The sequence below is a fragment of the Trichinella spiralis genome (assembly GCF_000181795.1).
Source record: "Trichinella spiralis strain ISS 195 chromosome Unknown Scfld2, whole genome shotgun sequence".
Taxonomy (NCBI): domain Eukaryota; kingdom Metazoa; phylum Nematoda; class Enoplea; order Trichinellida; family Trichinellidae; genus Trichinella; species Trichinella spiralis.
Window position 1 is genome coordinate 3,209,767 of NW_003526941.1, and position 22,813 is coordinate 3,232,579.

At 36.2% G+C, this 22,813-nt stretch overlaps 7 protein-coding genes across 7 annotated transcripts; 6 read left to right on the forward strand and 1 right to left on the reverse strand.

Moving 5' to 3' along the window:
* Positions 1-163: 163 nt before the first annotated feature.
* Tsp_03195 (conserved hypothetical protein) lies at positions 164-1,910 on the forward strand. The gene is made up of 5 exons (XM_003379489.1): positions 164-260; positions 1,226-1,353; positions 1,414-1,581; positions 1,648-1,751; positions 1,811-1,910. Exons 1-5 carry the CDS (start codon positions 164-166, stop codon positions 1,908-1,910), a joined length of 597 nt encoding a protein of 198 aa, XP_003379537.1.
* A 263-nt stretch (positions 1,911-2,173) lies between these two features.
* Tsp_03196 (GTP-binding protein yptV4) lies at positions 2,174-4,853 on the forward strand. The gene is made up of 7 exons (XM_003379490.1): positions 2,174-2,189; positions 2,493-2,573; positions 2,753-2,930; positions 2,997-3,151; positions 3,216-3,311; positions 4,172-4,395; positions 4,476-4,853. Exons 1-7 carry the CDS (start codon positions 2,174-2,176, stop codon positions 4,851-4,853), a joined length of 1,128 nt encoding a protein of 375 aa, XP_003379538.1.
* A 1,883-nt stretch (positions 4,854-6,736) lies between these two features.
* Tsp_03197 (conserved hypothetical protein) lies at positions 6,737-7,153 on the forward strand. The gene is made up of 3 exons (XM_003379491.1): positions 6,737-6,798; positions 6,884-6,915; positions 6,996-7,153. Exons 1-3 carry the CDS (start codon positions 6,737-6,739, stop codon positions 7,151-7,153), a joined length of 252 nt encoding a protein of 83 aa, XP_003379539.1.
* Positions 7,154-7,165: 12 nt separating this feature from the next.
* Tsp_03198 (putative laminin G domain protein) lies at positions 7,166-15,531 on the forward strand. The gene is made up of 8 exons (XM_003379492.1): positions 7,166-7,982; positions 11,642-12,353; positions 12,643-12,772; positions 12,901-13,714; positions 13,804-13,914; positions 14,258-14,398; positions 14,485-14,825; positions 15,355-15,531. Exons 1-8 carry the CDS (start codon positions 7,166-7,168, stop codon positions 15,529-15,531), a joined length of 3,243 nt encoding a protein of 1,080 aa, XP_003379540.1.
* A 690-nt stretch (positions 15,532-16,221) lies between these two features.
* On the reverse strand, positions 16,222-18,521 carry Tsp_03199 (putative stress-induced-phosphoprotein 1). The gene is made up of 11 exons (XM_003379493.1): positions 18,430-18,521; positions 18,163-18,375; positions 17,895-18,036; positions 17,765-17,840; positions 17,537-17,690; positions 17,356-17,482; positions 17,190-17,292; positions 16,904-17,121; positions 16,578-16,843; positions 16,354-16,517; positions 16,222-16,294 (listed from the first exon to the last, which is right to left on the reverse strand). The coding sequence occupies exons 1-11, from the start codon at positions 18,430-18,432 to the stop codon at positions 16,222-16,224; spliced, it is 1,539 nt and encodes a 512-aa protein (XP_003379541.1). The 5' UTR covers positions 18,433-18,521.
* Positions 18,522-19,575: 1,054 nt separating this feature from the next.
* Positions 19,576-20,287, forward strand: Tsp_03200 (DNA-repair protein complementing XP-C cells-like protein). The gene is made up of 4 exons (XM_003379494.1): positions 19,576-19,642; positions 19,683-19,780; positions 19,850-20,038; positions 20,273-20,287. The coding sequence occupies exons 1-4, from the start codon at positions 19,576-19,578 to the stop codon at positions 20,285-20,287; spliced, it is 369 nt and encodes a 122-aa protein (XP_003379542.1).
* Positions 20,288-21,025: 738 nt separating this feature from the next.
* On the forward strand, positions 21,026-22,341 carry Tsp_03201 (hypothetical protein). Its single transcript, XM_003379495.1, has 7 exons — positions 21,026-21,092; positions 21,169-21,201; positions 21,298-21,336; positions 21,388-21,467; positions 21,549-21,631; positions 21,693-21,831; positions 22,312-22,341. The coding sequence occupies exons 1-7, from the start codon at positions 21,026-21,028 to the stop codon at positions 22,339-22,341; spliced, it is 471 nt and encodes a 156-aa protein (XP_003379543.1).
* Positions 22,342-22,813: the final 472 nt, after the last annotated feature.

Sequence of the window (22,813 nt, forward strand, 5' to 3'; positions counted from 1 at the left end):
TCTCTTTGATTGGATTCAAAAGAGGCGTTGTTTATATCGTGACAGCTGTTCCTACTTTTATACCAGGTTTTACAGGAATTTTTCCTGCAATTGCCGGTGAATTAGTATATTAATTTGTTTGAAAAAGAAAATTTGCAGTTTAAAAATTAAACCTATTTCAGGAATGTTTCTGCTTGTCCTTGGTATCGCTTACGCAATGCAAAGATGGATTCCTGTTGATGAATTCGATCATGTGAACCCAGCAACAACAACTGGTGGAAGTGCGGCTCAGTATCCTACTGCGCATTATTAAAAATTCAGTTCACATTTACCTATTGCCGTAACTAGCATATTTTATATGAAATGATTTCGTTGCATTTTGTATTTTATTTTCAGTAGCATTTGAATATTATGGGCTATTTATTATGTTAAAAAATTTCTAATATCAAAAAAGGGAATTATATCAAATAATAGATGAATATATCCAAAAGTGATGCGCTATTTCCATCAATGGACAAGCGTGCAATTTGTTAATCTACCGTATGATCAATTTACTTGCCTATTAATAATGTCCGCTTTGCAATAAACTTTACAATTGCCTAATTTGTTAGTTTTTACTAAATTATTTATTAATACTGGACAAAAATGCTATATGAAATTGTCATTACTGATTAATTAATCTTCAACTGTGTTGGAAATAATTTAGTTGCTTTGATTGGGAAGTATGCCATCATGAGAAAAATCAACATTAAATAAGTTACTGTAGTAATGATTGTTATTTATTTATGCATATGTGTATTGTGCTTGAAACGTGCTGCAGTGTATTTGAAATTATTAAAGAATGGCAAATCTGAATGATAATTTGTATCTGCCTGACGTGCGAAAATTGCTTGGTTTTACATTTAATACGTATATTAATTATATTTTTCTGCACGACATTTCATAATATTTAATGTTTTGATTTAGGTATCTTCAATGGTTAAAATTATGGGTGCACAAAGAAGTAAACATCATTTTTATTTCACTTAGAGATTTTATGATTTAAATGGAATTATTTGTAATTAATACTGTTTTCTTTAAATGTTTGATTTGTTCGTTTCTTTGTAAGGCAATAATGAAGATTTTTAGATTGACGATGATGCAATGTATGCTTTTGTGCACCAGGCGTTTCCATCCGAAAAGCGTAAATAAGTTTTTTTAGTTATTATTTGCTTCCAAAAATAGCTTAATAATTAAATAAATGTAGGTAGTTTACATGATGACTTTTTCATCTCCTTAGTGAATGACGTTTGTAAAATTGACTTTGCACGAAATGTAAAAAGAAATTTCTGTCAAGAATTTGGAAAAAGTTTCTTAAAGAATAAAGTTGATAAAGTAATGTATATTTAATTTATTTATACTAAAATTACTTATGTGAAAGTATAATTGTTTCAGTCGTCAGAAGATTATATTCCAACGTTGAAAAGGGAGCAAAGCATACGGTTGCTTCGTTCATTGTGTGCAACTGATCTTTCCAAGTTAGCATTATTTCTTTTGGCTTTTTCGAAAGATATTGAAGTTATCCATGAAGATGCTTTTACGTGTCTTTTGGAAGGTTCAGAAGTAATTTTTGAGAATATAAATTTTTATGGTAACCATCAGTAGTTTTATGGTTTCAAAATTGTTCAGATTTTGATAAAGAATAGGATGGAAGATATTATCCAGGCGGCGAGAAGTAGAATGAGTGGGAGTGAAGAAGTTTGTCTCAAATGTGCTGTTGTAAAGCATCAGACGTGAGCTTAATAAATGTGATTTGTTTTGAATTTTATTTGTTTACATTTAAAATTTTCAGATCACTTTGTGCAGAAACGAAAACAAAAGTCGAAGATAGCCAAAGCGAATCCATCAAATGCCGGGTTACACTTGAAGATGTTTTCCTCGCATTACAATAATTGGTTTTGTTTTAAACCTTTTTGACGCAGTGCAAATTTCATTTAAAAATGGCAAATACTGAAAAAACTGATATTAATAAAGCATAAGAAACTATTTGTCAACTTTCAGTAATCATGTAAGATATTTAAGAAAACCACAATGACAATCTTAAAAAGAAACTACAAAAATTGAACCTTTGTTTTGTTTACTGTATTAAATACATCGTTTTGTTTAATTCGCGCATTGTTTGTCATTGTAATTTACGGTTTTTGAATAACCTTACATGCCTGAGACATATAGTAAGTCATACATTTGAGCACAGAGCAGTTTTTTGGTAGTTTTTTGATTAGTCAGCTTTGTTGAGCATTATTGTATGTATTTTGAACCATTGTTATGTAAATATCCGTATATAAGTAATGCAGAAAATGATAATTATTTAATTTCTATTTAGTTTTTATACGATCAGTTTGAAAATTTTTTCGTTATTTTTTTATTATTTATATTATTTCTTTAATATTTGTTTTTTATCGTTTTTAATTGCGTCAACTTTAAAACTTTACGCATGTATGTTTTGAAGCTTTATAATGTTTGTGACATTTCAGATTATTTGTTTAAATTTCTTATTATTGGGAACTCGGGAACTGGCAAGTCCTGTGTACTTCACCAATTTTTGGAAAATAAATGTAAGTTTGATCGATTTTTGCCTTGTTCAAATTATTATCATATATTGTAGGAAACAAAATTGGTCATTTCTTTGAGGTTACATTTTCAAGTCCAGTGTAGAGTTTTTGTTTATTTCAGTTTTTCATTTTTATCGATTAATTTATTAAACTGTTAGTTTGGGAAAAAAATTTTTTTCAAGTTAAACAAGACACCGCGCACACGATTGGTATCGAGTTTGGTTCAAAAGTTGTGAAAATTCAAGATAGATCAATAAAATTGCAAGTATGGGATACTGCTGGACAAGAACGCTTCCGTTCATTGACAAAGAATTATTACAACGGTGCAGCGTGCGCTCTTCTTGTTTACGACATTACATGGTAGGTGAAAAAAATTTTTAATTTCAAATTCTAATTTTTCAAAGAAGAAAAATATATGCCTTCCAGTAGGCAAAGTTTCAACGCTATAGCACAGTGGTTGTCTGATGCCAGATCACTTGCCAGTCCTCAGATTATAGTAATATTGATTGGTAATAAGAAAGATCTCGAAGATCGCCGAGAGGTGACTTTTATGGAAGGTAGTCAATTTGCTCAAGAAAATGGTAAGTAAGTTTTGTTTTAATTTAATTAAATTATGAAAAACAATAATGTAATGTTGTTTGTTAGGTATGTTATTTTTGGAAACGAGTGCTCTTACTGGTGAAAATATTGAAGAAACATTTCTACGATGCGCTCGATCTATACTTACGAAAATAGAATCAGGTAAGTCGAGCCCTTTGTGTAAAATTAATTTTTGACACTTGGTTGTTTATGCACAGGAGAGTTGGATCCAAATCGAGTTGGATACGGTATTCAATTTGGGCACGTTGAGATGAAACCAATTAAAAGTGATTGTTCCAATGTACATGCTCGTTGCAATTCTTGTTCAACCTAATGCTTGGTGTTATTCTGAGATATGCGTACGTTGTCAAATTCATTCGTGTTGTGTACAACGACAAAAGTGAAGAAAAGTTGTATTTGAATTGTGGTATATTTTCCTTTTCCCCTTATAATAAAAAAAATTGTTAAAAGTAAAATACATCATCATTTATTTGATCAAGTTGTTTCCATTTGTAGTTGTTATTTGATGAATTTTTGAAAAGAAATATATCAACGAATTAGAAATGTATTTCTGAAATGAGCTGACTGATAACAATTGAAAAATTGACAAGAGAGTATTACGCTATTGTTTCTGATTGTGCACCGTCGAAGAATAGAAAGTTGTGTTCTGGACGTACTGTAGAAGTGTGAGTATCTGTGTTGTTGTCATGCGTGTGAATGGGATATTTTTGCAAAATTGCATTCAACTTCTCCATTATGGCAATAGTGGTAGTGGTGGTTGTAAAATTTTCTTTTTACAAATTGCTTATTTCGCATTGATTGAAGTTTGGAAGACCAGTTTTTCGAGAAACCTAATTTTCGTCGATTATTTAAACTTTGAATTTAAGGTGGAGCAATTTGTCCGACTGAAGTTTATAGCTTTTCTCTGAAAGGGAGTCAACGAAAGTGACAGTTGGAAATGTTGCACGATTTGTTGTTATTTTCTGTTGCTTACTTTGTCGTTTGCAATATCAATTGTGCAGTAGTTGTTGGTGAGCCGATTGTCGGCGGACTGACGCCAGCCGACGACGACGATCCGAAAGTGCGTCAGATGATACAGTATGCCGTTCAGCAGTTGAACGAAAAATCCAAAGAACCATTTTTGAGGAAGTTGATTTCACTGAAAAACGCTGCAGTGCAAGTTGTTCAAGGGGCGTTGTATCATTTGAATATTTTGGTCGCTGAAACTGATTGCAAAAAAGGAGAAGTATGTGTGTATGGCGCGTTCTTATCCCGCACTGTGCTTTAGTATTTTTTTCACGTTCAATTTTATTTCTCATCTTGTAGAATGTTGAGAATGTGCAAAATTGCAAAACAACACCGGATGGTTTGAGTCAAGAGTGTTTCATCAAAATCTGGGAACGGGAATGGTTGAATTTTATCAAAGTGATGAAAACCAAATGCAAAGAAGCAAGCCTGCCGACGGTGAATATCACCGACACTTCGAAACCGGCCGACGATCCGCAAGTTGGAGTCATTGCCACGCCGGAAAATAGCACCATACCAGCCGAAGAAATTATTACAACAGTCGCTGTTGATCAAGAAGATGATCAACAATCATCAACAGCACTGATATCCTCGGATGCAGAAATTGCAGCTACACTTCTTACGATCACCACCATCGATGATTCACTAACAAACAAAACTGAACCTTCTGACATGTGATTATTGTATTTATTTTTCAAAAAAAAGTTTGTTTCAGTAGTCCAATTTTGCAATTTGCTCCTTTGATAATGTTCGTGTTTTTCTGTGCTATTAAACATACATAAAGCAAGAAAAAAGCTTCTATTAAACTTTCCATTTGTTAATGTCAGTGGAAACATCACTTTGCCCTAAAAGCATCAAATTTATTCTTTTGTCTCACGTAATCAACTTGTTGACCAATATTTAAACTTTTGTAAATCATAACAAACTAGGTCTGCTGTCAATTTAAATCCGGTAATTGCTTCAACAATTTTTAAAGACCATAATCACTAATTTCACCGATTTAAAATTATATAAATTTAAAAAAAATTATAAAAATTATTTTTTATGATTAATTATTGTCGAAAAACGAAAAACTGATAATTTGAATTTATAGTTCAAATTCAAATGTATTATATATATATATATATATATACTTGATTGTCGAATTATAAAGTACAGTAAACGAAAACCGCCTTCTGTATTGGAAAATGTGGACACGTGGACAGGATTCTGTTTATTCGATTGATCATGAAAATCTATGGTAAGCCCGTTAAAAGGTGCGTGTTATTATCAATTAAAATTATTTCAATTGCATCATCGACACAGAAAAGTGATGTTCAATGAAAATAATCATTTCAAGTCTGTTTTCATTTGACGGTCATTTTCAATCGATTTTGTTCAATGTTTTTTCCCGAATGGTTAATTGGTGAAAATTTTATTGTTGAAAATTATCGCTGACCGACCGGAATTTCGTGCAATTTAAATATACCCTGTAATGTTGGTGTGTATATAGTTTTTATTTGTGCAATTGTCGAGTAACTTTGCGATTTATTATTTAGATGTTGCTAATTTGTTTCCGTCGTGTAAAATTGAACCATCGTTGTGCGGAACATTTCGTTATTGATAATCGAAATGTTGTTCCCGTTTGGTAATAATGATCAAAGTTTTGAACGAAGTTGTAAGTGAAACATCGCCGTCGTGAATCGTCTGGTCAGTGGAAAAGCACCCCGGAGAGTTGTTTGTTGTACATTTGCCGACGTTTGCGGCAGATCGGAAGTGATCAAGCTGTTCAACTTTCTTTGGCTCAGGCTGAATAATTGTCATAGCCGCTTAGCGTTGCTTAATCGAATCGACAAATTGTTTCAAAAGTTGTTTTCACTGCAAAAATAACTGCCCAAACCGAAGCGAAAAGACTGTTTTTCAGCAAATCGACGACGGTTCAATTTTTGAAACCAAGAGATGGAACAAGTTAATTTTTTTTTGCCAAATAATTTCGTCGCTTGTTTTTTGCCAATGAATGACCGACCGACCGACAGATGAAGCAGTCCAGACCACTGTCGACGGTGCCGGCAATCTTCTTCAATTAAGAACACTTATTTCTGAAAGATGAAAGAAGCTTTATTATTTAATGTAATAACTGCCATCATTCAACAACTGCCAAGTCGATAGGCCGAATCGATGGCAGTCAGGGCACCACAAGTCGGACACGTTCGTGTTTTATCGACTCTTATACAAGCTGCTGGACCTTAATGGAACTGGTGAATTAGCGTTGTCGAATGGTGAATTACCACTGGGCAGTGGTCTGTCATTAAATTGTTCCATGTATGGCCATTTGGTTCAACAGCCGAATCTATCTGAGACTTTTGGTTGGTTCTGATTGGTGGTTATCCTAACGAATGTGATGGAACAACAAAATAATATCGACCATGTGTTTGTTGTCACTTTGAAAATTGCTCATTTTTGCATGTTTGTTTTGCAAATTATGAATTTCAACGATTGAAAGAAAAATTCTTTATCAACGCCGAGCACAAGGTAACCGGCTAGATGGGGTTGTTGAAAAACATCACAACGTCGGTTCCGTGATGACGGATCGATCTCAGGTAGTGTCGAATAGTTTCGCCGTTGGATTCAGCAACCGTGGCTTGTGATTGGTCACATTTGTTCTCATTGATTTCGAAGCGTCAATGTTTCCCGTTTGGACAGGAATTTCATTTTGGAAGCAGCTTCAGAATCCACAGCCGCAGCAAACAGGAAAAAAACAGTGAAAGCAGAAAATCTCATAACACACACACACACATCACGCAGACAGACGACGAGATGATGGAAAGTTGTGTGCGTCAGAATTGGGGCTTCTTCGCCGTGTGAAGAAAGTGAAGGCAGTGGTGCCTTGGAAAATTGATCGGGTGGATTTTTTTTTACCAGCATACCAGTGTGGTTGGTGGAGGAGGCGGAGGCGGCAGCGGTTGGCCAGTGCTCGTGCTTGTGCCAATAATGCTTGAGCAGTATCGCCGATGGTAAAGCAACGACAACGACGGTTGTACAAGAGTTGTGTTGGTGTTTCAGCCTTCATCTTGTTGGCTTTGTTCGGCTTCGGTGCCGGTCCGGTGTCGGCAATTACGCTAGAAGGTTCCGGATCTTCGTACGCCCGTTTCCCAAGATGGCACCAAGCTTTCGAAAATGTGCTCAGCGTCGAACTCAGGACCAAAAAGCCCAACGCTTTGCTGATTTACATTGACGACAGTGGATTGGGCAATTTTTACGAAATTAGCATTTTCGAGGGGAAAATTCGTCTACAATTTCGCCTTGGTGCCAGACAGTTGAAGAACAACGCCACTGCAACTCAGTTGGCATTGAATGGGACGACGGCGAAACTTTTGCAAATAGAAGACGTGCAAGTGGACGATGGTCAGTGGCATCGGGTGGTACTGTATCACTTTTGGGAAACGGTCAAGCTCCAAGTGGATCAGAGTGTGGTTTTTTCAAAAGTGCTCGATCAGCAAGATTTTGTCTTTGCCGACTACGAGCAAAGCAGCGACGTGTACGTCGGCGGCTTGCCAGTTGCCATGCAAGCGTCGAGTTTGTCGTTTCCATTCGCCAAAGCACTGCCCAGATTCGAAGGTTCAATAAGGAACTTGATCTACAGAACAGTGCCGCATGGCATCACCGCCCCTTCTATACTACAAGCCGACGGCATACGTGAAAGTGACAACGATTACTGTACAACGACGACAACGTCTTATTGTTCGGGACATGGCATTTGTTACAGTTCGGATACTGGACCAATGTGCAACTGCAATCTCGGTCGTTACGGTGACACTTGTTTGTCAGGTAATAAGCATTTTAATTTTTGATTTATTTAAAAATTTTAATCCACCTCTCTCTCGCCTTTTTCCATCATCTATAATTTGCCCATTAATAATTATTCTCGTTTGAAAATATTCTGCTCATTTTCCGCGGCTGCATTGTGTAATTTGTCAGAACGTGCAATTTGATGTCGACAATTTTTACTATTTTTTTTCATTTCTCTCTATTCACGTCCGTAATTAGTTATTGTATTGATGAAATTTAGTTTTAATTGTAATTGTGTGGTTTTATCAAATATTGAAAATTTTTTAATTGGCATAATATCTATTCTATTGAACATCTTCTCAACAGCAGCTTTTTCAATCTGTGCTAGTCCATGTTTGGAAGTTTTTATTATCTTGATATATTTACACATATGCAAATTAGTAATAGTGACTTTTGGCTGAAATTTCCACTAGAAGTTCAATTTATTTCAGTCTTATCTTTATTAGGATTGTTTCGTTCCTTTTCTTTGCTTATCTTTCGCGGAAGGGGATTTTGTAAAAATTCGCACGACGCTTCTTCAATAAAACACTAGCAGCAGTTAGTTAATCTTTACTAATACTGGCAGATTAGAACAGTGGAGAGGAAGGCTTTTCTTTTTCTTCTCTCTACTCACTCATTCTTTTTCCACACTGTGCATGTGATGGTCTATTACACCGCATACCAAATATGAATGTATATATTATGTACATATATATATATATATATATATATATATATATATATATATATATATATATATATAGTAGCAACATTATTGACTCGTTGACCACTGCTCACTTTTTCACTGCAAAAATGGTCAAGATTTGAGTAGCTTGTGGGTGGTAGCTATTCTTTCAACCTTCTACTGTTGTTGTTGTCGGCTTGTGTGTAATTTAGTCGTTTTGTTTGTTGCGATGCTTCTTCTAAAAATAGATAATTTTCTGTTGTCATCGCGTGGTTGAATGATGCAGATTTGTGCTATTGTTTTGCGAATCGTTAAATATTTGTGAATGCTTGATGCTATTTTTGTTTGTCAAACCAATCGAATTGGTTTGCTTAATTTCCTTTTCAAGCGTTTTCACCAATTCTTTTCATCTCCAAAGCAGCACATTTAAGCTCTTTAACGATTTTTTTATGATTCTACTATTAATATTCGAACAATAATAATAATAATAATAATAATAGTAAAGAATTATTAATTGAACTGTTCAAGTGAAAATAATTTTTGAATAATAAAAACTGGTACACCAGACTGATGTTTGAGATGTAAAACGTATGAGATGTATAAGCGTATGCGTAAGCGTGTTGAATTGATGAGAAAAGATTTGGAACATCCTCTTGTTGAGTAAAGTAGCATGCAGCAGCGGCGGCAGCTAATGTTGTTCGTTCGATGGGTTGAATTTTCACTTTTGCTTGTTGATTAATGCTGACGTTCGACGATTGGCAACGTTCAGTGTTGTTCAATTCAACTGTCATTCATGTCAGATCTGTTCCGCTTGGAGCATGCAAATTTGTTTAATTTGTAAACCGCTCATTGGGCTGACTGATTGGTTGACCAAGTTGACTGGCCGACCGTTTTTCATTTTTCCACAATGCTCGATTTTGTTGACCCCACCCAATATGGCCTGCGGTCGGTTGGTTGTGTCGATCAACAGCAGCAGCATTCAATCGGGCTAGTTAAGCTGATTATGTATATATATATATATATATATATAATATAACTAATAATATTTATCAATGCTCAAATTGACACAATTTTACTGAAACTCTACGATGATGATGATGATTGAATGAAAGCGACTCGTTTGCATCAACGATTAATTAATATCCAATCTTTTCCAAGCTTATTCTTTCATTGTTTGATCGTTTTATTCATTGTAAAACACAAACTAACTGACTAATTAATTAATAAATATGGTTTTATAACAAATCAATAAAAATGCGAAATTTCAATTGATTTGTAATAATTATCACGTGATTTTGGTTTTGTTTTTCGTGTAGAGAAAAAAACACTCGAAGTGATGTTATTTGCCGGTCAGTTGTTTGGCTTTGATCGGTGGAGTATTAAAAATGGTATATTGTCGAGAAGTGAACAAGTTAGATTGCAATTCAAAACGAGAAGGCAGTCGGGTTTGTTATTTTTGTACGGAAATGATATGGTAAATGCTCATTTCAAATGGAAAAAGTGAAAAAAAATATAAATTTAAATTATATTCATTTGTTTTGTTTTAATGTAGGAATTTGTACGAATTGCACTTCAAAATGGAGCCGTGTCGGCGGTGAGCAAGCTGCAGCAGACGGTCCAAGACGCTCGTGTGGTTCCGTTCAAGTCGAGCTTTTCGGACCAGAAGCTCGGCTTCGGCGACGGCCAATGGCATAGTCTCACTTTCAGCCGCAAGCTCAATCAGGTTGGCGTGGAGAGAAAAATTTGCATACGATTTCTATACTCAAAGAGCACAGTGCACACGTTGATTTTATTTGTTCTGTTTGTCTGTCTTGTTCTTCTTGTTTGTTCGTTCGTTTGTTTGTCTGTTTTAAACTTTAAATTTTTTAATGAATTACTTTTCCAACGAGTGCAAGAAAGAAAGAGAAAGAAAATATTTGCGGATCAATTATTTTTCACGTTGTTAACTTTTTATAGTTCAACCCTGATTCGATGACGGCGACTGTAAGTACGGTACATAGGTATTATACATTTGGCTTTTTTGGCATGCGTTCGGCTTTTGATATGCTTTATGTGTGTGTTTGTGTGTGTACTCATCTGCTGTACTGTATAACAAATTGGTCAGTTCAATTTAGCAGCAGCCAAAAAAAAAGTAAACAACGAAACGCGCACATTTTAATTTCACTTGCTAAGCATGGATCATTTCGATTTGCACAGTGCTAGAGAAAGCTTTTACTTCGGCACTGCTTGATTTTTTTGCTTCTTCTTCGCTCTATTTTTCATCTTGCTTTGTTGAAAATTGATGATTATTATTTTTCTTGAAAAAAAATGACGTGCTATTTACATTAATATCCATTTGCATAATTTGCATATTCGCTTCCACAACACGAACAGGAAAAGGAGAATTTTTGTTTGTAAAATAATTATTCTGCTTCTTCTACTTTTATTGTGCTTCTTTTTTCCAATCAAACGTTGCACTTGGATCAATTGCAATGGCAAAGTTGAAAGTGCACATTTTATTTATTTCAGCCAAAGCTGTCGGGCATGCGATGAAAACGGTAGTGCTTAGAGCAGTCGATGATTTGCGTTTTTTTTGTTTCTCAGAAACATTAATGCTGCAATATAAATGAGAAATTATTATTTTTTAATATTCAAATTTTTTTACATAGTATTTTATATCAGGTTTTTTTTCTTTTATTTTCTGCAGGTGAAATTGAGCGTCGACGATGTGTTCTCCAGCGTGAGGGATGTAGTGGAGCAGAGCATGTTTTACACCAATTTCGTTTACGTCGGCGGTGTGATGCAATCGTTGTCGAACGAGACCAATTCCTTGTGGACAAATTTCAGCGGTTGTCTCAGAAATGTATTTTGAAATTTTATTTATTTCAAAGCACATACAAACAATTTGTTTGTCTGTTTGAAGGTACATTTTATTGCTGACCAAAGGCGCATAGATTTGTTGGAAGAGTTGAACAAACAGTCGGGTCTGGTGCAGACGGTTGTGGGCAATGTGACCAGGGAGTGTCGGCAGTCGTTTTCGGTCGAAGCGGTCACTTTTGTCAATTGGCACAGCAGCTTGGCTTTGACCAATCGCTGGACGGGCGGCAACGACGGTCAACTGGTGGCTTTCAAATTCCGCACCAACGAACCGTACGGTCTGCTGCTCCACTGCGGGCCGGCCGAGCCGCATCTCTCGGACTTGTTGGCCGTGGAAATTTTCGCCGGCCACTTGTACTTTGTGATCGACCTCGGCAGCGGCACGTCGCGCTTGCAGGCCAGCGGTCGGCTGGTAGCCGACGGTCACTGGCACTCGGTCAACATGACCAGACGTTGGCGAAGTGGGCAAATTTACGTCGACAACTGGCGCGTCGACTTCTCCACACCCGGCAAGGAGAAAATGCTCGACACGGCGGATGTGGTTCAATTTGGCTATTCAGTCGCCGAAGCGCGCAATTTGCCGCCGTCGGTTTGGACCGCCACTTTGGGGCGTGGCTTCGTCGGCTGTTTGAAAGACGTCATCCTGGACGGCGTGTCGTTGGATTTGATCGGCCTGTTGCCCCACCAGCGTCAACGGGACGTGGTCGTCGGCTGCTACGACATGCTGCCGCAGTGTACGGAAGTGAGCTGCAAAAATGGCGGCCGTTGTATCGAAGGGTGGAATCGTTATTACTGCGACTGCAGTGCTGTATTTTACTCCGGCGATCGTTGTGAGCAAGGTTGTTTGTTGTTCTCGTCTGTTTGTTTCTTTATTTTTACCTGTTGTTCATCCTGTGTATAGAGATGTTCGTTGCCAATTTGGAAAGCAATTCTCAAATTGTGGTCAATTTTTTCAATCCACTACGCACCCAAGTGGAAGATGTTCGCCTGAAATTCCGATCGAAAAAAGTCAACGGCTTGTTGATGCTGGCTGTCGATTTGCGCAGGAAAATTTGCTTCGGCTTGCAGCTAGTCAACAGGCGGTTGGAATTTTTTCTCTCGTCGTCCACTTTTTTTCAGGTTTCATTCTCCATTTCCCATTTTTGAAACTTCTCATCATCGCATGCAAATTTGTTCAGAATGTCCACTGGGATGTGAAATTGCGCGAAAATTATTGGCACTCGGTCGCTCTATTTCGTACTGGTCAACGGTTGGAACTTGTGCTTGACGGTGATCGATTAGCAGAAAAAGGTGATTGATTGATACCAGTAAACAAAAAATTCCACATGAGAAGGTAATTTGCTTGTTTTTTCTGAAGAAATATTATCCTTCGTCCAGCCGTTCCAATTGCAATACGATCGTCTGTACGTTGGTTCTGCCGAGGTTGATGCGGTTGCTGACCAGAGGGAGAAGATGTTTTACAACGAAAATGACCACCATTTCCACGGTGAAATGGCCGATTTCCAATTCAACGGCTTGCAAGTGTTGACGTTGGCTTGGCATGGTCAAATTGGACATTCGGGCGGTTCAGGTGCTGGTTCAGGGCTGTGGGCCGTTGGCGACGTTCGCAGTACCAACGTATTGTACAGTGCCGAGAGGGATTTTGTCGTCTCTTTCCAAGCGGACAGTTTTGCCAAAGTGTCGTTGGAAAAGCCGACAACAGTGACATTGGACAAGTTGGAGGTGAGCTTCACGTTTCGCACGACCGAAAAGAACGGCGTGCTACTCTACCGGCAAGGGGATTCGAGGAATTTTTTGCTCGTCGAATTGTTCAACGGTCGACTGATCTGTCGGTTCAATTCCACCGACTACAAGCACGCGCTGCAGTCCAACCACCCGTTGCCGTTGAACGACCACAACTGGCACCACGTCGCATTTTACGATTCTGCACAGCACACAGGTGAGATTCGGCTCGTCGTCGACAATTATACGAGCAACTGGTCGTCGGACAGTGTCCGGCCGAGGCCGGTGCGTTACAACGCCAGTCTGGTGATCGGATATCCCGGAGTTGAAGTTGCCGACCGTCTGGTCGACGTGTTGCCAAGCGGACGCGGCTTCCAAGGTTGTATGGTGAATTTGAAAATTGACGGCTCGCCGGTGCGTCTGCTTCAAGACAGCGAAATGCAAGCCAACTTGCGTCGAGGATGTACAAGTGAGTTGTTGTTGTTGGAAATTTTCCATTTTCGCGCCACTTGGAATTCACGCTGCAAGAGAAAAAAAAAATTCATCCCAACTTTTCAGAGATGTGTCCACGGGAACTTTGCATTGGCAAGGATGGATGTCCGTTGGAAAAGGTGCCGGCCGATTGTGACTGCCTGCTGACGGAAATCAGCGATCTGTACTGTTTGAATCGTGAGCATCTTTGTTTTTTCCTTCTATTCTATTCTATTCTATTCGCCTGTGTTCAATTTGCATCTCTTTTCGAAGAAAGCGTAGCGTATCGTTTCGGTCCTCGCCCCGGCACTGTGCTGTTTCGTCTCGACGAGAACAGTCACGTTGGACCCGTACCGGACCGCGTTCTGATGGGCATTGTCACTTATCAAGCCGATGCGGTTGTCATGCAAATGGTCACTTTGCCGGACAGCAGGCAAACGTTTGAACTGTTGATTGTAATTTGCAAACTTGTTCCACTTTTGTTTGAAAAAAAAGCTCCTCATCATTTAGGAAAATGGATATTTTGCCGTGAAATTTAGAGATCAATACGGCGAAAGTGTGCTAAGTGAAAAGTCGATTCAGCTCAACGACGGCCAGTATCATTTTGTTCAATTCAATCGATCCAGATTGGATCTCACTTTGCAGATTGATCAACAAGAGCGTGTTGTGACAAAGATGAAAGGTATGTGTGTGTGGGTGTGGGTGGAGAGCATGATAAAATTGCAAATTTGCATTCGACGCAGAAAATCTGTCCATCATCTCCCACAGGTCAAGCTAGCACCACCACTGCCAGTTGGATGAAGCATACGGATCGGTGGATCGCTTTGGGTGGCCGTTTCGACGGCCAAGTACAGACGAAACGTCGCCAGTTTCGACGCGGCAGCAGTTTACCGTTCAATGATGCATTTTATGGCATTCTCAGTTCGGTGCTTGTCAATGATTATCGTCTGCTGGAGTTGGCTTCTGCCGGAGATGAACGGGTGATTCTTGTCGGTGACGTTCGACGGCATCACTACTTCAACCACAACGAATCACAGTTGAATCATCTTGAACACCAACAATTGGAAACGACAATGCCAAACGAAGAAACCACCACTACTGCTGCCACTGTTCGTGAAGATATTTTTGACAGCATCAATGACGATGTTGATGATTTGGAAAAAATTACCTCTGAAAATGAAGAAGCACTGGACAACTTGCAAACTTTAATGGCCACGGTATATATATATATATATATATATATAGTGTTGTATGGTGAATGAAGATCATTGGAAAACATGCTTCTTTTTTAAGGATCCTGTTCAGTGGAGCAGTGCGGCAGCGGCGGCGGCGGCAGCAGCAGCAGCCTCAGCAACAGCAACGACAACAACAACAACAACAAGTATAGATGAGTTGCTTCTTTCCGGTGAAGGGGATGGTCAACAGTTAGCAAGTTGTTCTCAGTTGCTTGACGACGAAGACTGCAGTGCGGAACAAAATGGTCAGTCAGTGAAAGCGAAACAGTATCATACAATTTAATAAAATGACATACAGTAGTAGTAACTGGCATCGTGATTTTGCAATTTTGGTTACTGTTTTTTCTCGCATTGAATTACATACAATTAATTTTTCATATTAATTTAGAATTAATAACGCCAGTTTTTCGATTCGACGAACCCGATGAAACTGAACCATCATCGCAGAGCAGCAGCGGCAGCAGTACTAGCCAACGACAGCAACAGCAAACTGTCACCGAGCCAAATCACCAGAAGACGACGATCGACGTTTCAGGATCTGCGAATCCAACGATTGAAAGTGCCACTTTCAAATCTGTGACCGGCAGGATATCCACCGAAGTCACAACGACAGTCAAGCCGAACGACACGCTTAACAACAAAGGCTTTCCAAGAACAAGCGTCATAGCCGGTGTATCTGTAGGACTGGTGGTCGTGTTGACGTTGATTCTATTTTACGTGTTCAAATGTCGCCAAGAGCCTCAAACTGCCATTGTTGCCGATTACACCAGCATTAACAACAACGACCACAACACTGACGATAAGAGCAACAACATTTCTTTCGACAAGAATAAGCACCAGTGCAACAACAACAACAACAACAAGTTGAATGAATGCTTTGCCCAGAGTATGGCGGTGATGATACCTCGTTATGCTAGCTTTTTTCCTAGTCAAAGCAAATCTGTCAAAGAGTGGTACGTCTGAAGTTGAACGATTTCACTATACTGAATCAAATTTGCACTTGTTTGTTTAATTACTTGCTACTCTCAATCTATTTTCTCTCCATTCATACTCACATACACACACATGTGAATGAAATTTGTGTATTTTTGCATTTCCAAACGTTTATTTCTCGTTTTCCATTTCAGATTATACATTTAAAGAACTGAAAGAATAATGAATATTTTTCTTGGAAAAAATATCTATCTATCATTGAAAGAAGAAAGTATTGTTTTCATAATAATAATAATAATAATAATCAATCGCACACTGCATGTTGTGCTTCGCCGCTTCAACGAATGCGTACCACGCCTGCTTCGATCAGTTTGTTAATCTTTCCGGCAATTTCAGGATTCTTTAAATGCCTGAAAATTATAATTACGTGAAAAAGTATTTCAATTTCGTTAAAAAACAGTATTATCACTCTCTCAAAGCCTGGGGGTTGTGGGACATTTGTTCCAAAATATGAACCATCGCAGGATCGGCCAAAATTTCTCGAATTTCAGGATCTTCCAGTGCTTTTTTTCGAGCTTCGTCGGGACTCTGATCACAAGCGGATGCAGCTTCGCGCATTCCATTCATCGCTTCCTGAAATTCGTCATTGTTCAAATCAGTTACCACAATTTGCAGGGAAAACAATAACAATACCTGATTATTAGGATCAATTTTCAGTGCTTCTTCAAAAGCTTTCATCGCTCGAATAGGCTCTTTCAGCGCCATCAGTGCCGCTCCTTTTCGTATATACGCCTTGATAAATGTCGGATCTAGCTTGATGCATTTCTCGCAGTCACTGACAGCCATCTGAAATTCCATGAGTTTTGTATAGCACGCTGCCCTGTTGCTGTACAACTTTCCATCTTCTGGATTACGCTTGATCGCTTCTGTGTAATGTTTCACTGCCTCCGGATATTTTCCTAAATGCTGCGATATGTTAAACTCTGAAGCGAATCAAAAGGCTGAAATTGCTGACTTACCTTCCTTGAAAAATTGATTCCCCTTTTCTTTTTCTTCAAGAGACAACTGAGGATTGTAATACGCTCGCTTTTCATCTTCAGCTAGCTGTTTCGCAATCGCTTGGCGCTTCTTAACGACAGTCGGTTCACGATGCTCAGAAAGAGACTTGTCGTAAAAATTCAGCGCACTTTTCAAATCACCCAGTTTTACATATGCATTTCCAATTCTGGCCAGCGCTCTAAAAAAGTCTTCCAAATTTAAACCCACAAATACAAGCACAACTCCCCATTTCACTTTTATGCTTACTTGCCAATCAAACTGTAATCAGCTCGATTCTCTCGACCAATGTCAACCGCTTTCGTGCAAAATTCAATGCATTTTTCGTAATTCCCCTCTTCAAAATATACCGCTGAAAAAAATACATACGAATTTCAAAAATATTTCGAAAACAGTAATTCACAAGTTGCCATACCAGCTTTATTATTTAACAACGTTATGTTATTTGGATCCAATTCAATAGCTTTGTCGTAATGCTCATGAGCTGCTTCAAAATTACGCTGCTTGTAGAAGGCATTTCCCAAGTTTTTTTCTTCCATCGCCTAAAATGTACACTTTCAACAAAAATTCTATCAATAAACCTATTCAAAATCGACCTTATCCTGGGCAGGTGTCGTTTCTTTAGGAGGTGGTGATGGTTCTTTCGGAGAAGATGACTCTTTTTTCAAATTCCCACTATAGTCTGTGTCCATTTGAGTCAACTTGTCCATCAATATTTCACGTAGCCGGTCCAGTGGAATATCATCTCTCCTGTTGATAAAAAACAATTTCGATAAATCATAGTTTAAAAATGGCAATTTACAGCACAACTAAATTTTACTCACTTGACATCAGCTTTTGGATACAGTTCTTCCAATCGTTTTCTAGCTGCATCATCCAAAAAAATTTGAAAAAGATCCCCTAAAATTATAAATAAACATCTTTAATCAATTTGAAAAATAATACAAATAATACCTGCTGAATTTTCCAATTCTGCTTTATAGCTTTCACGTAACTGGATATTGGCAGGGTCGTAATGCAAGCCAGTCGACAATGTATAAATTGCATCAACTCCTTTTCCTAACAATGATAAAGCAGCCGCTTTACGAGAATAACCCTGAAATAAATTAAATCAATGTCAAAAACTTACAGTAATAATAAAAGTTTATCCATATTATGAAAAATATGCATATATTAATGCAGTGTACAATTCCAAGACAGATAAAATACAAAACCAAATAACCTTAGCCCAATCTGGCTTAAGTTCAATCGTCTTTTCTGCATCCGCTAACGCTTCGTTGTAGTTTTTATTTTTGGCATGAGCTGCAGATCGATTACTGTACAATATGTAATTATTTGGATCTAGTTGAATCGCTTTCGTATAAAGATCAATGGCTTCGGCATAGTTTTCTTGGGATAGCGCTATGTTTCCGGCGTCTTTCAGTGCCGCAGAATCCTACAAGAACAAAAAGCACTTGTAAGACAATCATGCTATAATAAACAAACATACCATATTATCGACGTAATGAAATGTGCTACGGAACACTGAACACAGTCAAAAACAAAATGTTGAGAAATTTCTGACAAAGAAAGCAATTCACAAATTTCTAGAGAATGCCTTACAGTAATATCATTACAGTAATTTAATGTAAAGCAAAACCTGCAGATTTTTATTTTCTAATATTATACAATGAATACAGAGCAGAAAATTAATAAATGATGCTTTTCAGAAATTTTATTGTGTAATTAATAATTAATATAGATCGTAAATAATAAAAAATTTAAATATTAGTAATTAAACTCTAGCAAAAGTTTGTCCCGAAATCAGTCAACCTATAATAATTAACATAGTGCATCATATTTATTAAAAAGAATTAAAAATTCTTAATTTATATCAAAATATTAAAACAATTTTTTATAAACAATTGAAGTACGGACTTCTGTTTTTTATTCTAACTTAATTTTTAATATAATTTACCGACTGCCATTGCCAATACAGCAACGGCATATCAGTACTAATGTGCTTTATTTAAAAATGAATACTCTTGTTTCAGAAATGTAATCAGTGCTATAATTGTTTTTTTAAAAAAAGTCAAACAGATAAATAATGAATTTTGTAATCATAAAAGCAGTGAACTTCAAATGTTTTACATATTTTGAAAAATATGTATATTAATTTTGCATTTTAATTTAGTAATAAAACAGCAAATGACGTATTTTATTTAATACAATAATTACTTGCAGTTTTATGTTATTTATTGATATTTTAAACGTACACAGTGTATTTTGTAATACAGTTACTTGCAAATTCTTTTTGACGGTAACTGAGATGTACAGAACGTTCATGTTTTTTTTGTGCAGCATTCTTACGATTGCTTTATTTTTTAATTCTTGAAGATTGATTATTGTTACTTGTTTAATGTGCTATTGGACAATGTGTTAAACGTTCCAAAAATTGCTAGACAAGCTTTACTTGTAGCATTTGGTTTTTAGCAGCGGTAATTATTTGATGAGCGGTCGCATTTTCTTTGTTTCCATTTGACTTATAATTATTATATGTGTATGAATTGTTTTCTTTTTTGCATTTTGAATTTTTTAAATTGTTTTAATGATCTATTTTAAAATATCAGTGACGCACATCAATTTGTAAACTGAAATGCTTGTGATGATAAGTTGTCAACTTTGTTTCATTCTTGATTTGATGCGATGTTTCATCTGCGGCAGTATTTTTTTATAAATATTGCTGAAACAATATTTATTTAGTATTTATGTCAAAGAAAGTTGACAGCCAAAAACTTCTTGAAGAAGTTCAACATCAGAAAGCGCAGATTAAAGCTCAGTATTCTGCAAAAAAGACAAATGTATCCCAGCTTATGAATTTATTGTAAATTTTTAAAATGCCATTTGCTAATTGTATTTATTTTTTATAGACAGATGAACATGCGCACATACGTGAAACGGAAAAACGAAAAAATCTTCTAGAAGAATTACAAGAAGAGAAAATGCAAATAATGCTCAAGAAACCACATCTTGCCAGCAAAATAAATACGGGGAATTCAAATCGCAGCTCTTCCGAAAGTACACCTACAACAACTTATAAAGGCTGTTCTGTTGCTATTGTGAATTCATCTTATAAAAACGATATCATTTTGGCAGTCCCGAGATTTTAGATTGTAAGCAAACGTTTATTATAGATTATGTATACAAATGTATCATCTTATTTAGTTTGTCTCACGTAAATGGTTGTACTTTAAAAAGATAATTTTTGTAGAGATGGTTTGTCAATAATTGTTGTATTTTGATAATATTGTGTTGTCAGTATTTGCAAAAAAAATTCATTTCAATAGTTTCAGATGCGCAGGACGTGAAATTTGAAAAAATATTTTCTTGGTAAATTTGAGCGATACTATATGTATTTGATTTTCAGGTATAAATTAACTGTTTTTTGTATAGCAGAAAAGCAAGTAAATGGTGAAGAAATACTTTCAGTTTGATCATATACACTTATCCAATATATATTGTGTTATTTTTTTTCACCTGAAGAGCGAAGTTAATTTTTAAGTTTCATGTTTTGTTTTAATGCCTGATAGGTGGTTATAATTTTAGGTTGTGGTTCCATGAACGAATTCTACGAGACATGTATACTTTTACATTATGGTTTTTGTTATTTTTTTCCAATTATTATTTTCACGTGTTGTTTTCTGTTGTTCAAGTAGTTTGTTTGCACGTCTGATGTATATGCGCAACACAACGGTATTTCGAAGTTGAAGAAACAACATGAGAATGAAGATTGCAGAGTTATTGAATTTAATAATTAAAAAGGTAAAAAAAACTTTCACTTGTTTTTATATTTTTTATTATTTTTATGCTAGTGAATTTGTCTCAGTCTGCATAGTTAAAATTGTTATTAATTTTCTTAATATAAAATGTTTTGATTGTTTTTAAAAATAATTGCAGCTGATTAAAAAAAAGTTTAGTTGGAAGTCAACGTCTGATTATTTTGCACAAAGGCATTTATTTATAATATATCTGTTGAGTACGCCTTCCGTTGCAAATGTCAAAGATTGGAAGCACATTTCTGCCATTAAGCTTTTGTATATCAATCAATGTTGAACTCTCCTCAAACTGAAGGGCACGCTTTTACTGGGCCAGTGACCCTGCAACTTTTGGATTGTTTGACAAAGAGGCTCTGGGTTACGGCATTTTGATCTAAAGCCGCTCTAGTCTTTTCCTTTTTAATGCTTTACAGGGTACAACGGTGCAACGCCGATGAATTGTAATGGTTCTTTCTTTTTTAACTATGCTGCGATGATGTACCTGAGACGTAGCAGTTGTGTTTGGATACTTTGCTTATGTTGTTTTTTTTGTTTATATTCAGATTTTTTGAATGTTCAAGCTTGTGGATCTTTTAGTACAGGTGAATATATTTGATTTGATATGATTTGATTTTTTATAATTATTTTTCTAGCGAAGCGTTCCAATTATCAAATCACGGCTTTGTTTGATTCGCCATTGCCTTCAAAGCAGAAAGATCAGATTGAGAATTTGGTTTGTTTTTGATCAGTTGATTAATTGATTATTTCAGTTTTAATTTTAATGTAAAATTTAAATTTTTCCATCATTATTAAGGTAAGTGCATTGAAATCCAAACCAATACAGACAACGTACCCTGGACGAACGATTCACATACAAGACAGTGGCTTTCCGACAAGGTGAGAATTATTTCAATAAATAAGAAATATAAAATATTTTTTATTAAAAAAAATTTTTTAGAAAATCAGCAGAGTGTAAAATTCGAGTTAACGGCCCTCCTTTGGGTACCACAGAACTGATGAATGTGGAAGAAGTGATCCGCTCACAGGTGAACATATTGGTACGGCCGAACTCTGTTCGATCTATACAAATTACGCCAGTTTGATATTGGATGTGTTTTTCCTTCAATTTTTAAAAACGTTTTTTGCTGTTCTACTGGTATTAATTTTATTTATGTAAAAAACCGAGTGAAAATGGAAAGAAACATATAACGTTTGTAGAAAATAAAATTTGATAAGCAAGAACCGTCATTGCATCTGTCAGTAATAGTTATTCTGTTTTTTAGGTGAACAACTTTCAAAAGAAGCTGAAAATTTAATGCAAATATTTTTTATTAATTTTCGTTTTATTTGAAATTTTAAGATTTTCATTTTTATTTCATTATCTGTGTAAGTATTAAATATTTCTTGTATTTTGGTAGATGTTTAATCTAAACAAGGCTTCTTGCATTAATTCTTCTAAATTTTGCGCATCTTTTTTTGTTAATTCTACTCTGATTAAACAGTATTTTCATCGTATATGGTGAATTAAAATTTGATTGCGTTTTTTTTCAGTTTACTTTACGTAATAATTTTTTTAGAATTCTAAAGTATCAAATTATGTAGTTTAATTGATGAAAAAAAAGAGTTCATTTAGTGTTCACCTTGTACAAGGTTATGATGTTTNCATATGCTTNCGTTTNCCTGCNAATTTTTTTTTGATGNCATGCCAGANGGTGATTANTTAATTTTTTANTTTATTTTATTTTTCTAATAATANGATCNGTTGATAATAAGAAANGGGAGCAATATTTTAATTTCGTNCCAATAAATAATCCATTGTGAAAGCAGNTTTTAATGCAGAGTCGAGTATTTGGAACCAGTTCATGCAATAAAAAATAACTTNAACGTCTTCTTCGANCAGCAGCAGCAGCAAATAACAACAACAACAGCANATAAAATAAAAGGCAACAATGACCTGGTAAATNTAGCATGAATAGGGATTGGAATGCACAAGGACTACTTTGTTTGATAAAATCCAACCGAAACGAACANTTTTTTTGTTTATGATGGTTATACATATGAATTGAANNACAANTATGA

Coding starts and splice junctions, on each gene's coding strand:
- Tsp_03195 (XM_003379489.1), top strand. CDS start 164: ATGTTTCTGCTTGTCCTTGGTATCGCTTACGCAATGCAAAGATGGATT. Junction 261..1,225: donor AGCAACAACAACTGGTGGAA/GTGCGGCTCAGT, acceptor AAATAAATGTAG/GTAGTTTACATGATGACTTT. Junction 1,582..1,647: donor GTCTTTTGGAAGGTTCAGAA/GTAATTTTTGAG, acceptor AAAATTGTTCAG/ATTTTGATAAAGAATAGGAT.
- Tsp_03196 (XM_003379490.1), top strand. Junction 2,574..2,752: donor CCAATTTTTGGAAAATAAAT/GTAAGTTTGATC, acceptor ATTTTTTTCAAG/TTAAACAAGACACCGCGCAC. Junction 2,931..2,996: donor CTTGTTTACGACATTACATG/GTAGGTGAAAAA, acceptor TATGCCTTCCAG/TAGGCAAAGTTTCAACGCTA.
- Tsp_03197 (XM_003379491.1), top strand. CDS start 6,737: ATGACGGATCGATCTCAGGTAGTGTCGAATAGTTTCGCCGTTGGATTC. Junction 6,799..6,883: donor GGATTCAGCAACCGTGGCTT/GTGATTGGTCAC, acceptor AAGCAGCTTCAG/AATCCACAGCCGCAGCAAAC. Junction 6,916..6,995: donor CAGCAAACAGGAAAAAAACA/GTGAAAGCAGAA, acceptor TGTGTGCGTCAG/AATTGGGGCTTCTTCGCCGT.
- Tsp_03198 (XM_003379492.1), top strand. CDS start 7,166: ATGGTAAAGCAACGACAACGACGGTTGTACAAGAGTTGTGTTGGTGTT. Junction 13,915..14,257: donor CGATCTGTACTGTTTGAATC/GTGAGCATCTTT, acceptor TGAAATTTAGAG/ATCAATACGGCGAAAGTGTG. Junction 14,826..15,354: donor CCACCACTACTGCTGCCACT/GTTCGTGAAGAT, acceptor TAATAACGCCAG/TTTTTCGATTCGACGAACCC.
- Tsp_03199 (XM_003379493.1), bottom strand. Junction 17,293..17,355: donor GTTGTTAAATAATAAAGCTG/GTATGGCAACTT, acceptor TATTTTTTTCAG/CGGTATATTTTGAAGAGGGG. Junction 16,844..16,903: donor GAATCAATTTTTCAAGGAAG/GTAAGTCAGCAA, acceptor CGCAGCATTTAG/GAAAATATCCGGAGGCAGTG.
- Tsp_03200 (XM_003379494.1), top strand. CDS start 19,576: ATGCTTGTGATGATAAGTTGTCAACTTTGTTTCATTCTTGATTTGATG. Junction 19,643..19,682: donor GCGATGTTTCATCTGCGGCA/GTATTTTTTTAT, acceptor ATATTTATTTAG/TATTTATGTCAAAGAAAGTT. Junction 19,781..19,849: donor ATTCTGCAAAAAAGACAAAT/GTATCCCAGCTT, acceptor TATTTTTTATAG/ACAGATGAACATGCGCACAT.
- Tsp_03201 (XM_003379495.1), top strand. CDS start 21,026: ATGTTGAACTCTCCTCAAACTGAAGGGCACGCTTTTACTGGGCCAGTG. Junction 21,202..21,297: donor AACGCCGATGAATTGTAATG/GTTCTTTCTTTT, acceptor GTTTATATTCAG/ATTTTTTGAATGTTCAAGCT. Junction 21,468..21,548: donor AAGATCAGATTGAGAATTTG/GTTTGTTTTTGA, acceptor ATCATTATTAAG/GTAAGTGCATTGAAATCCAA.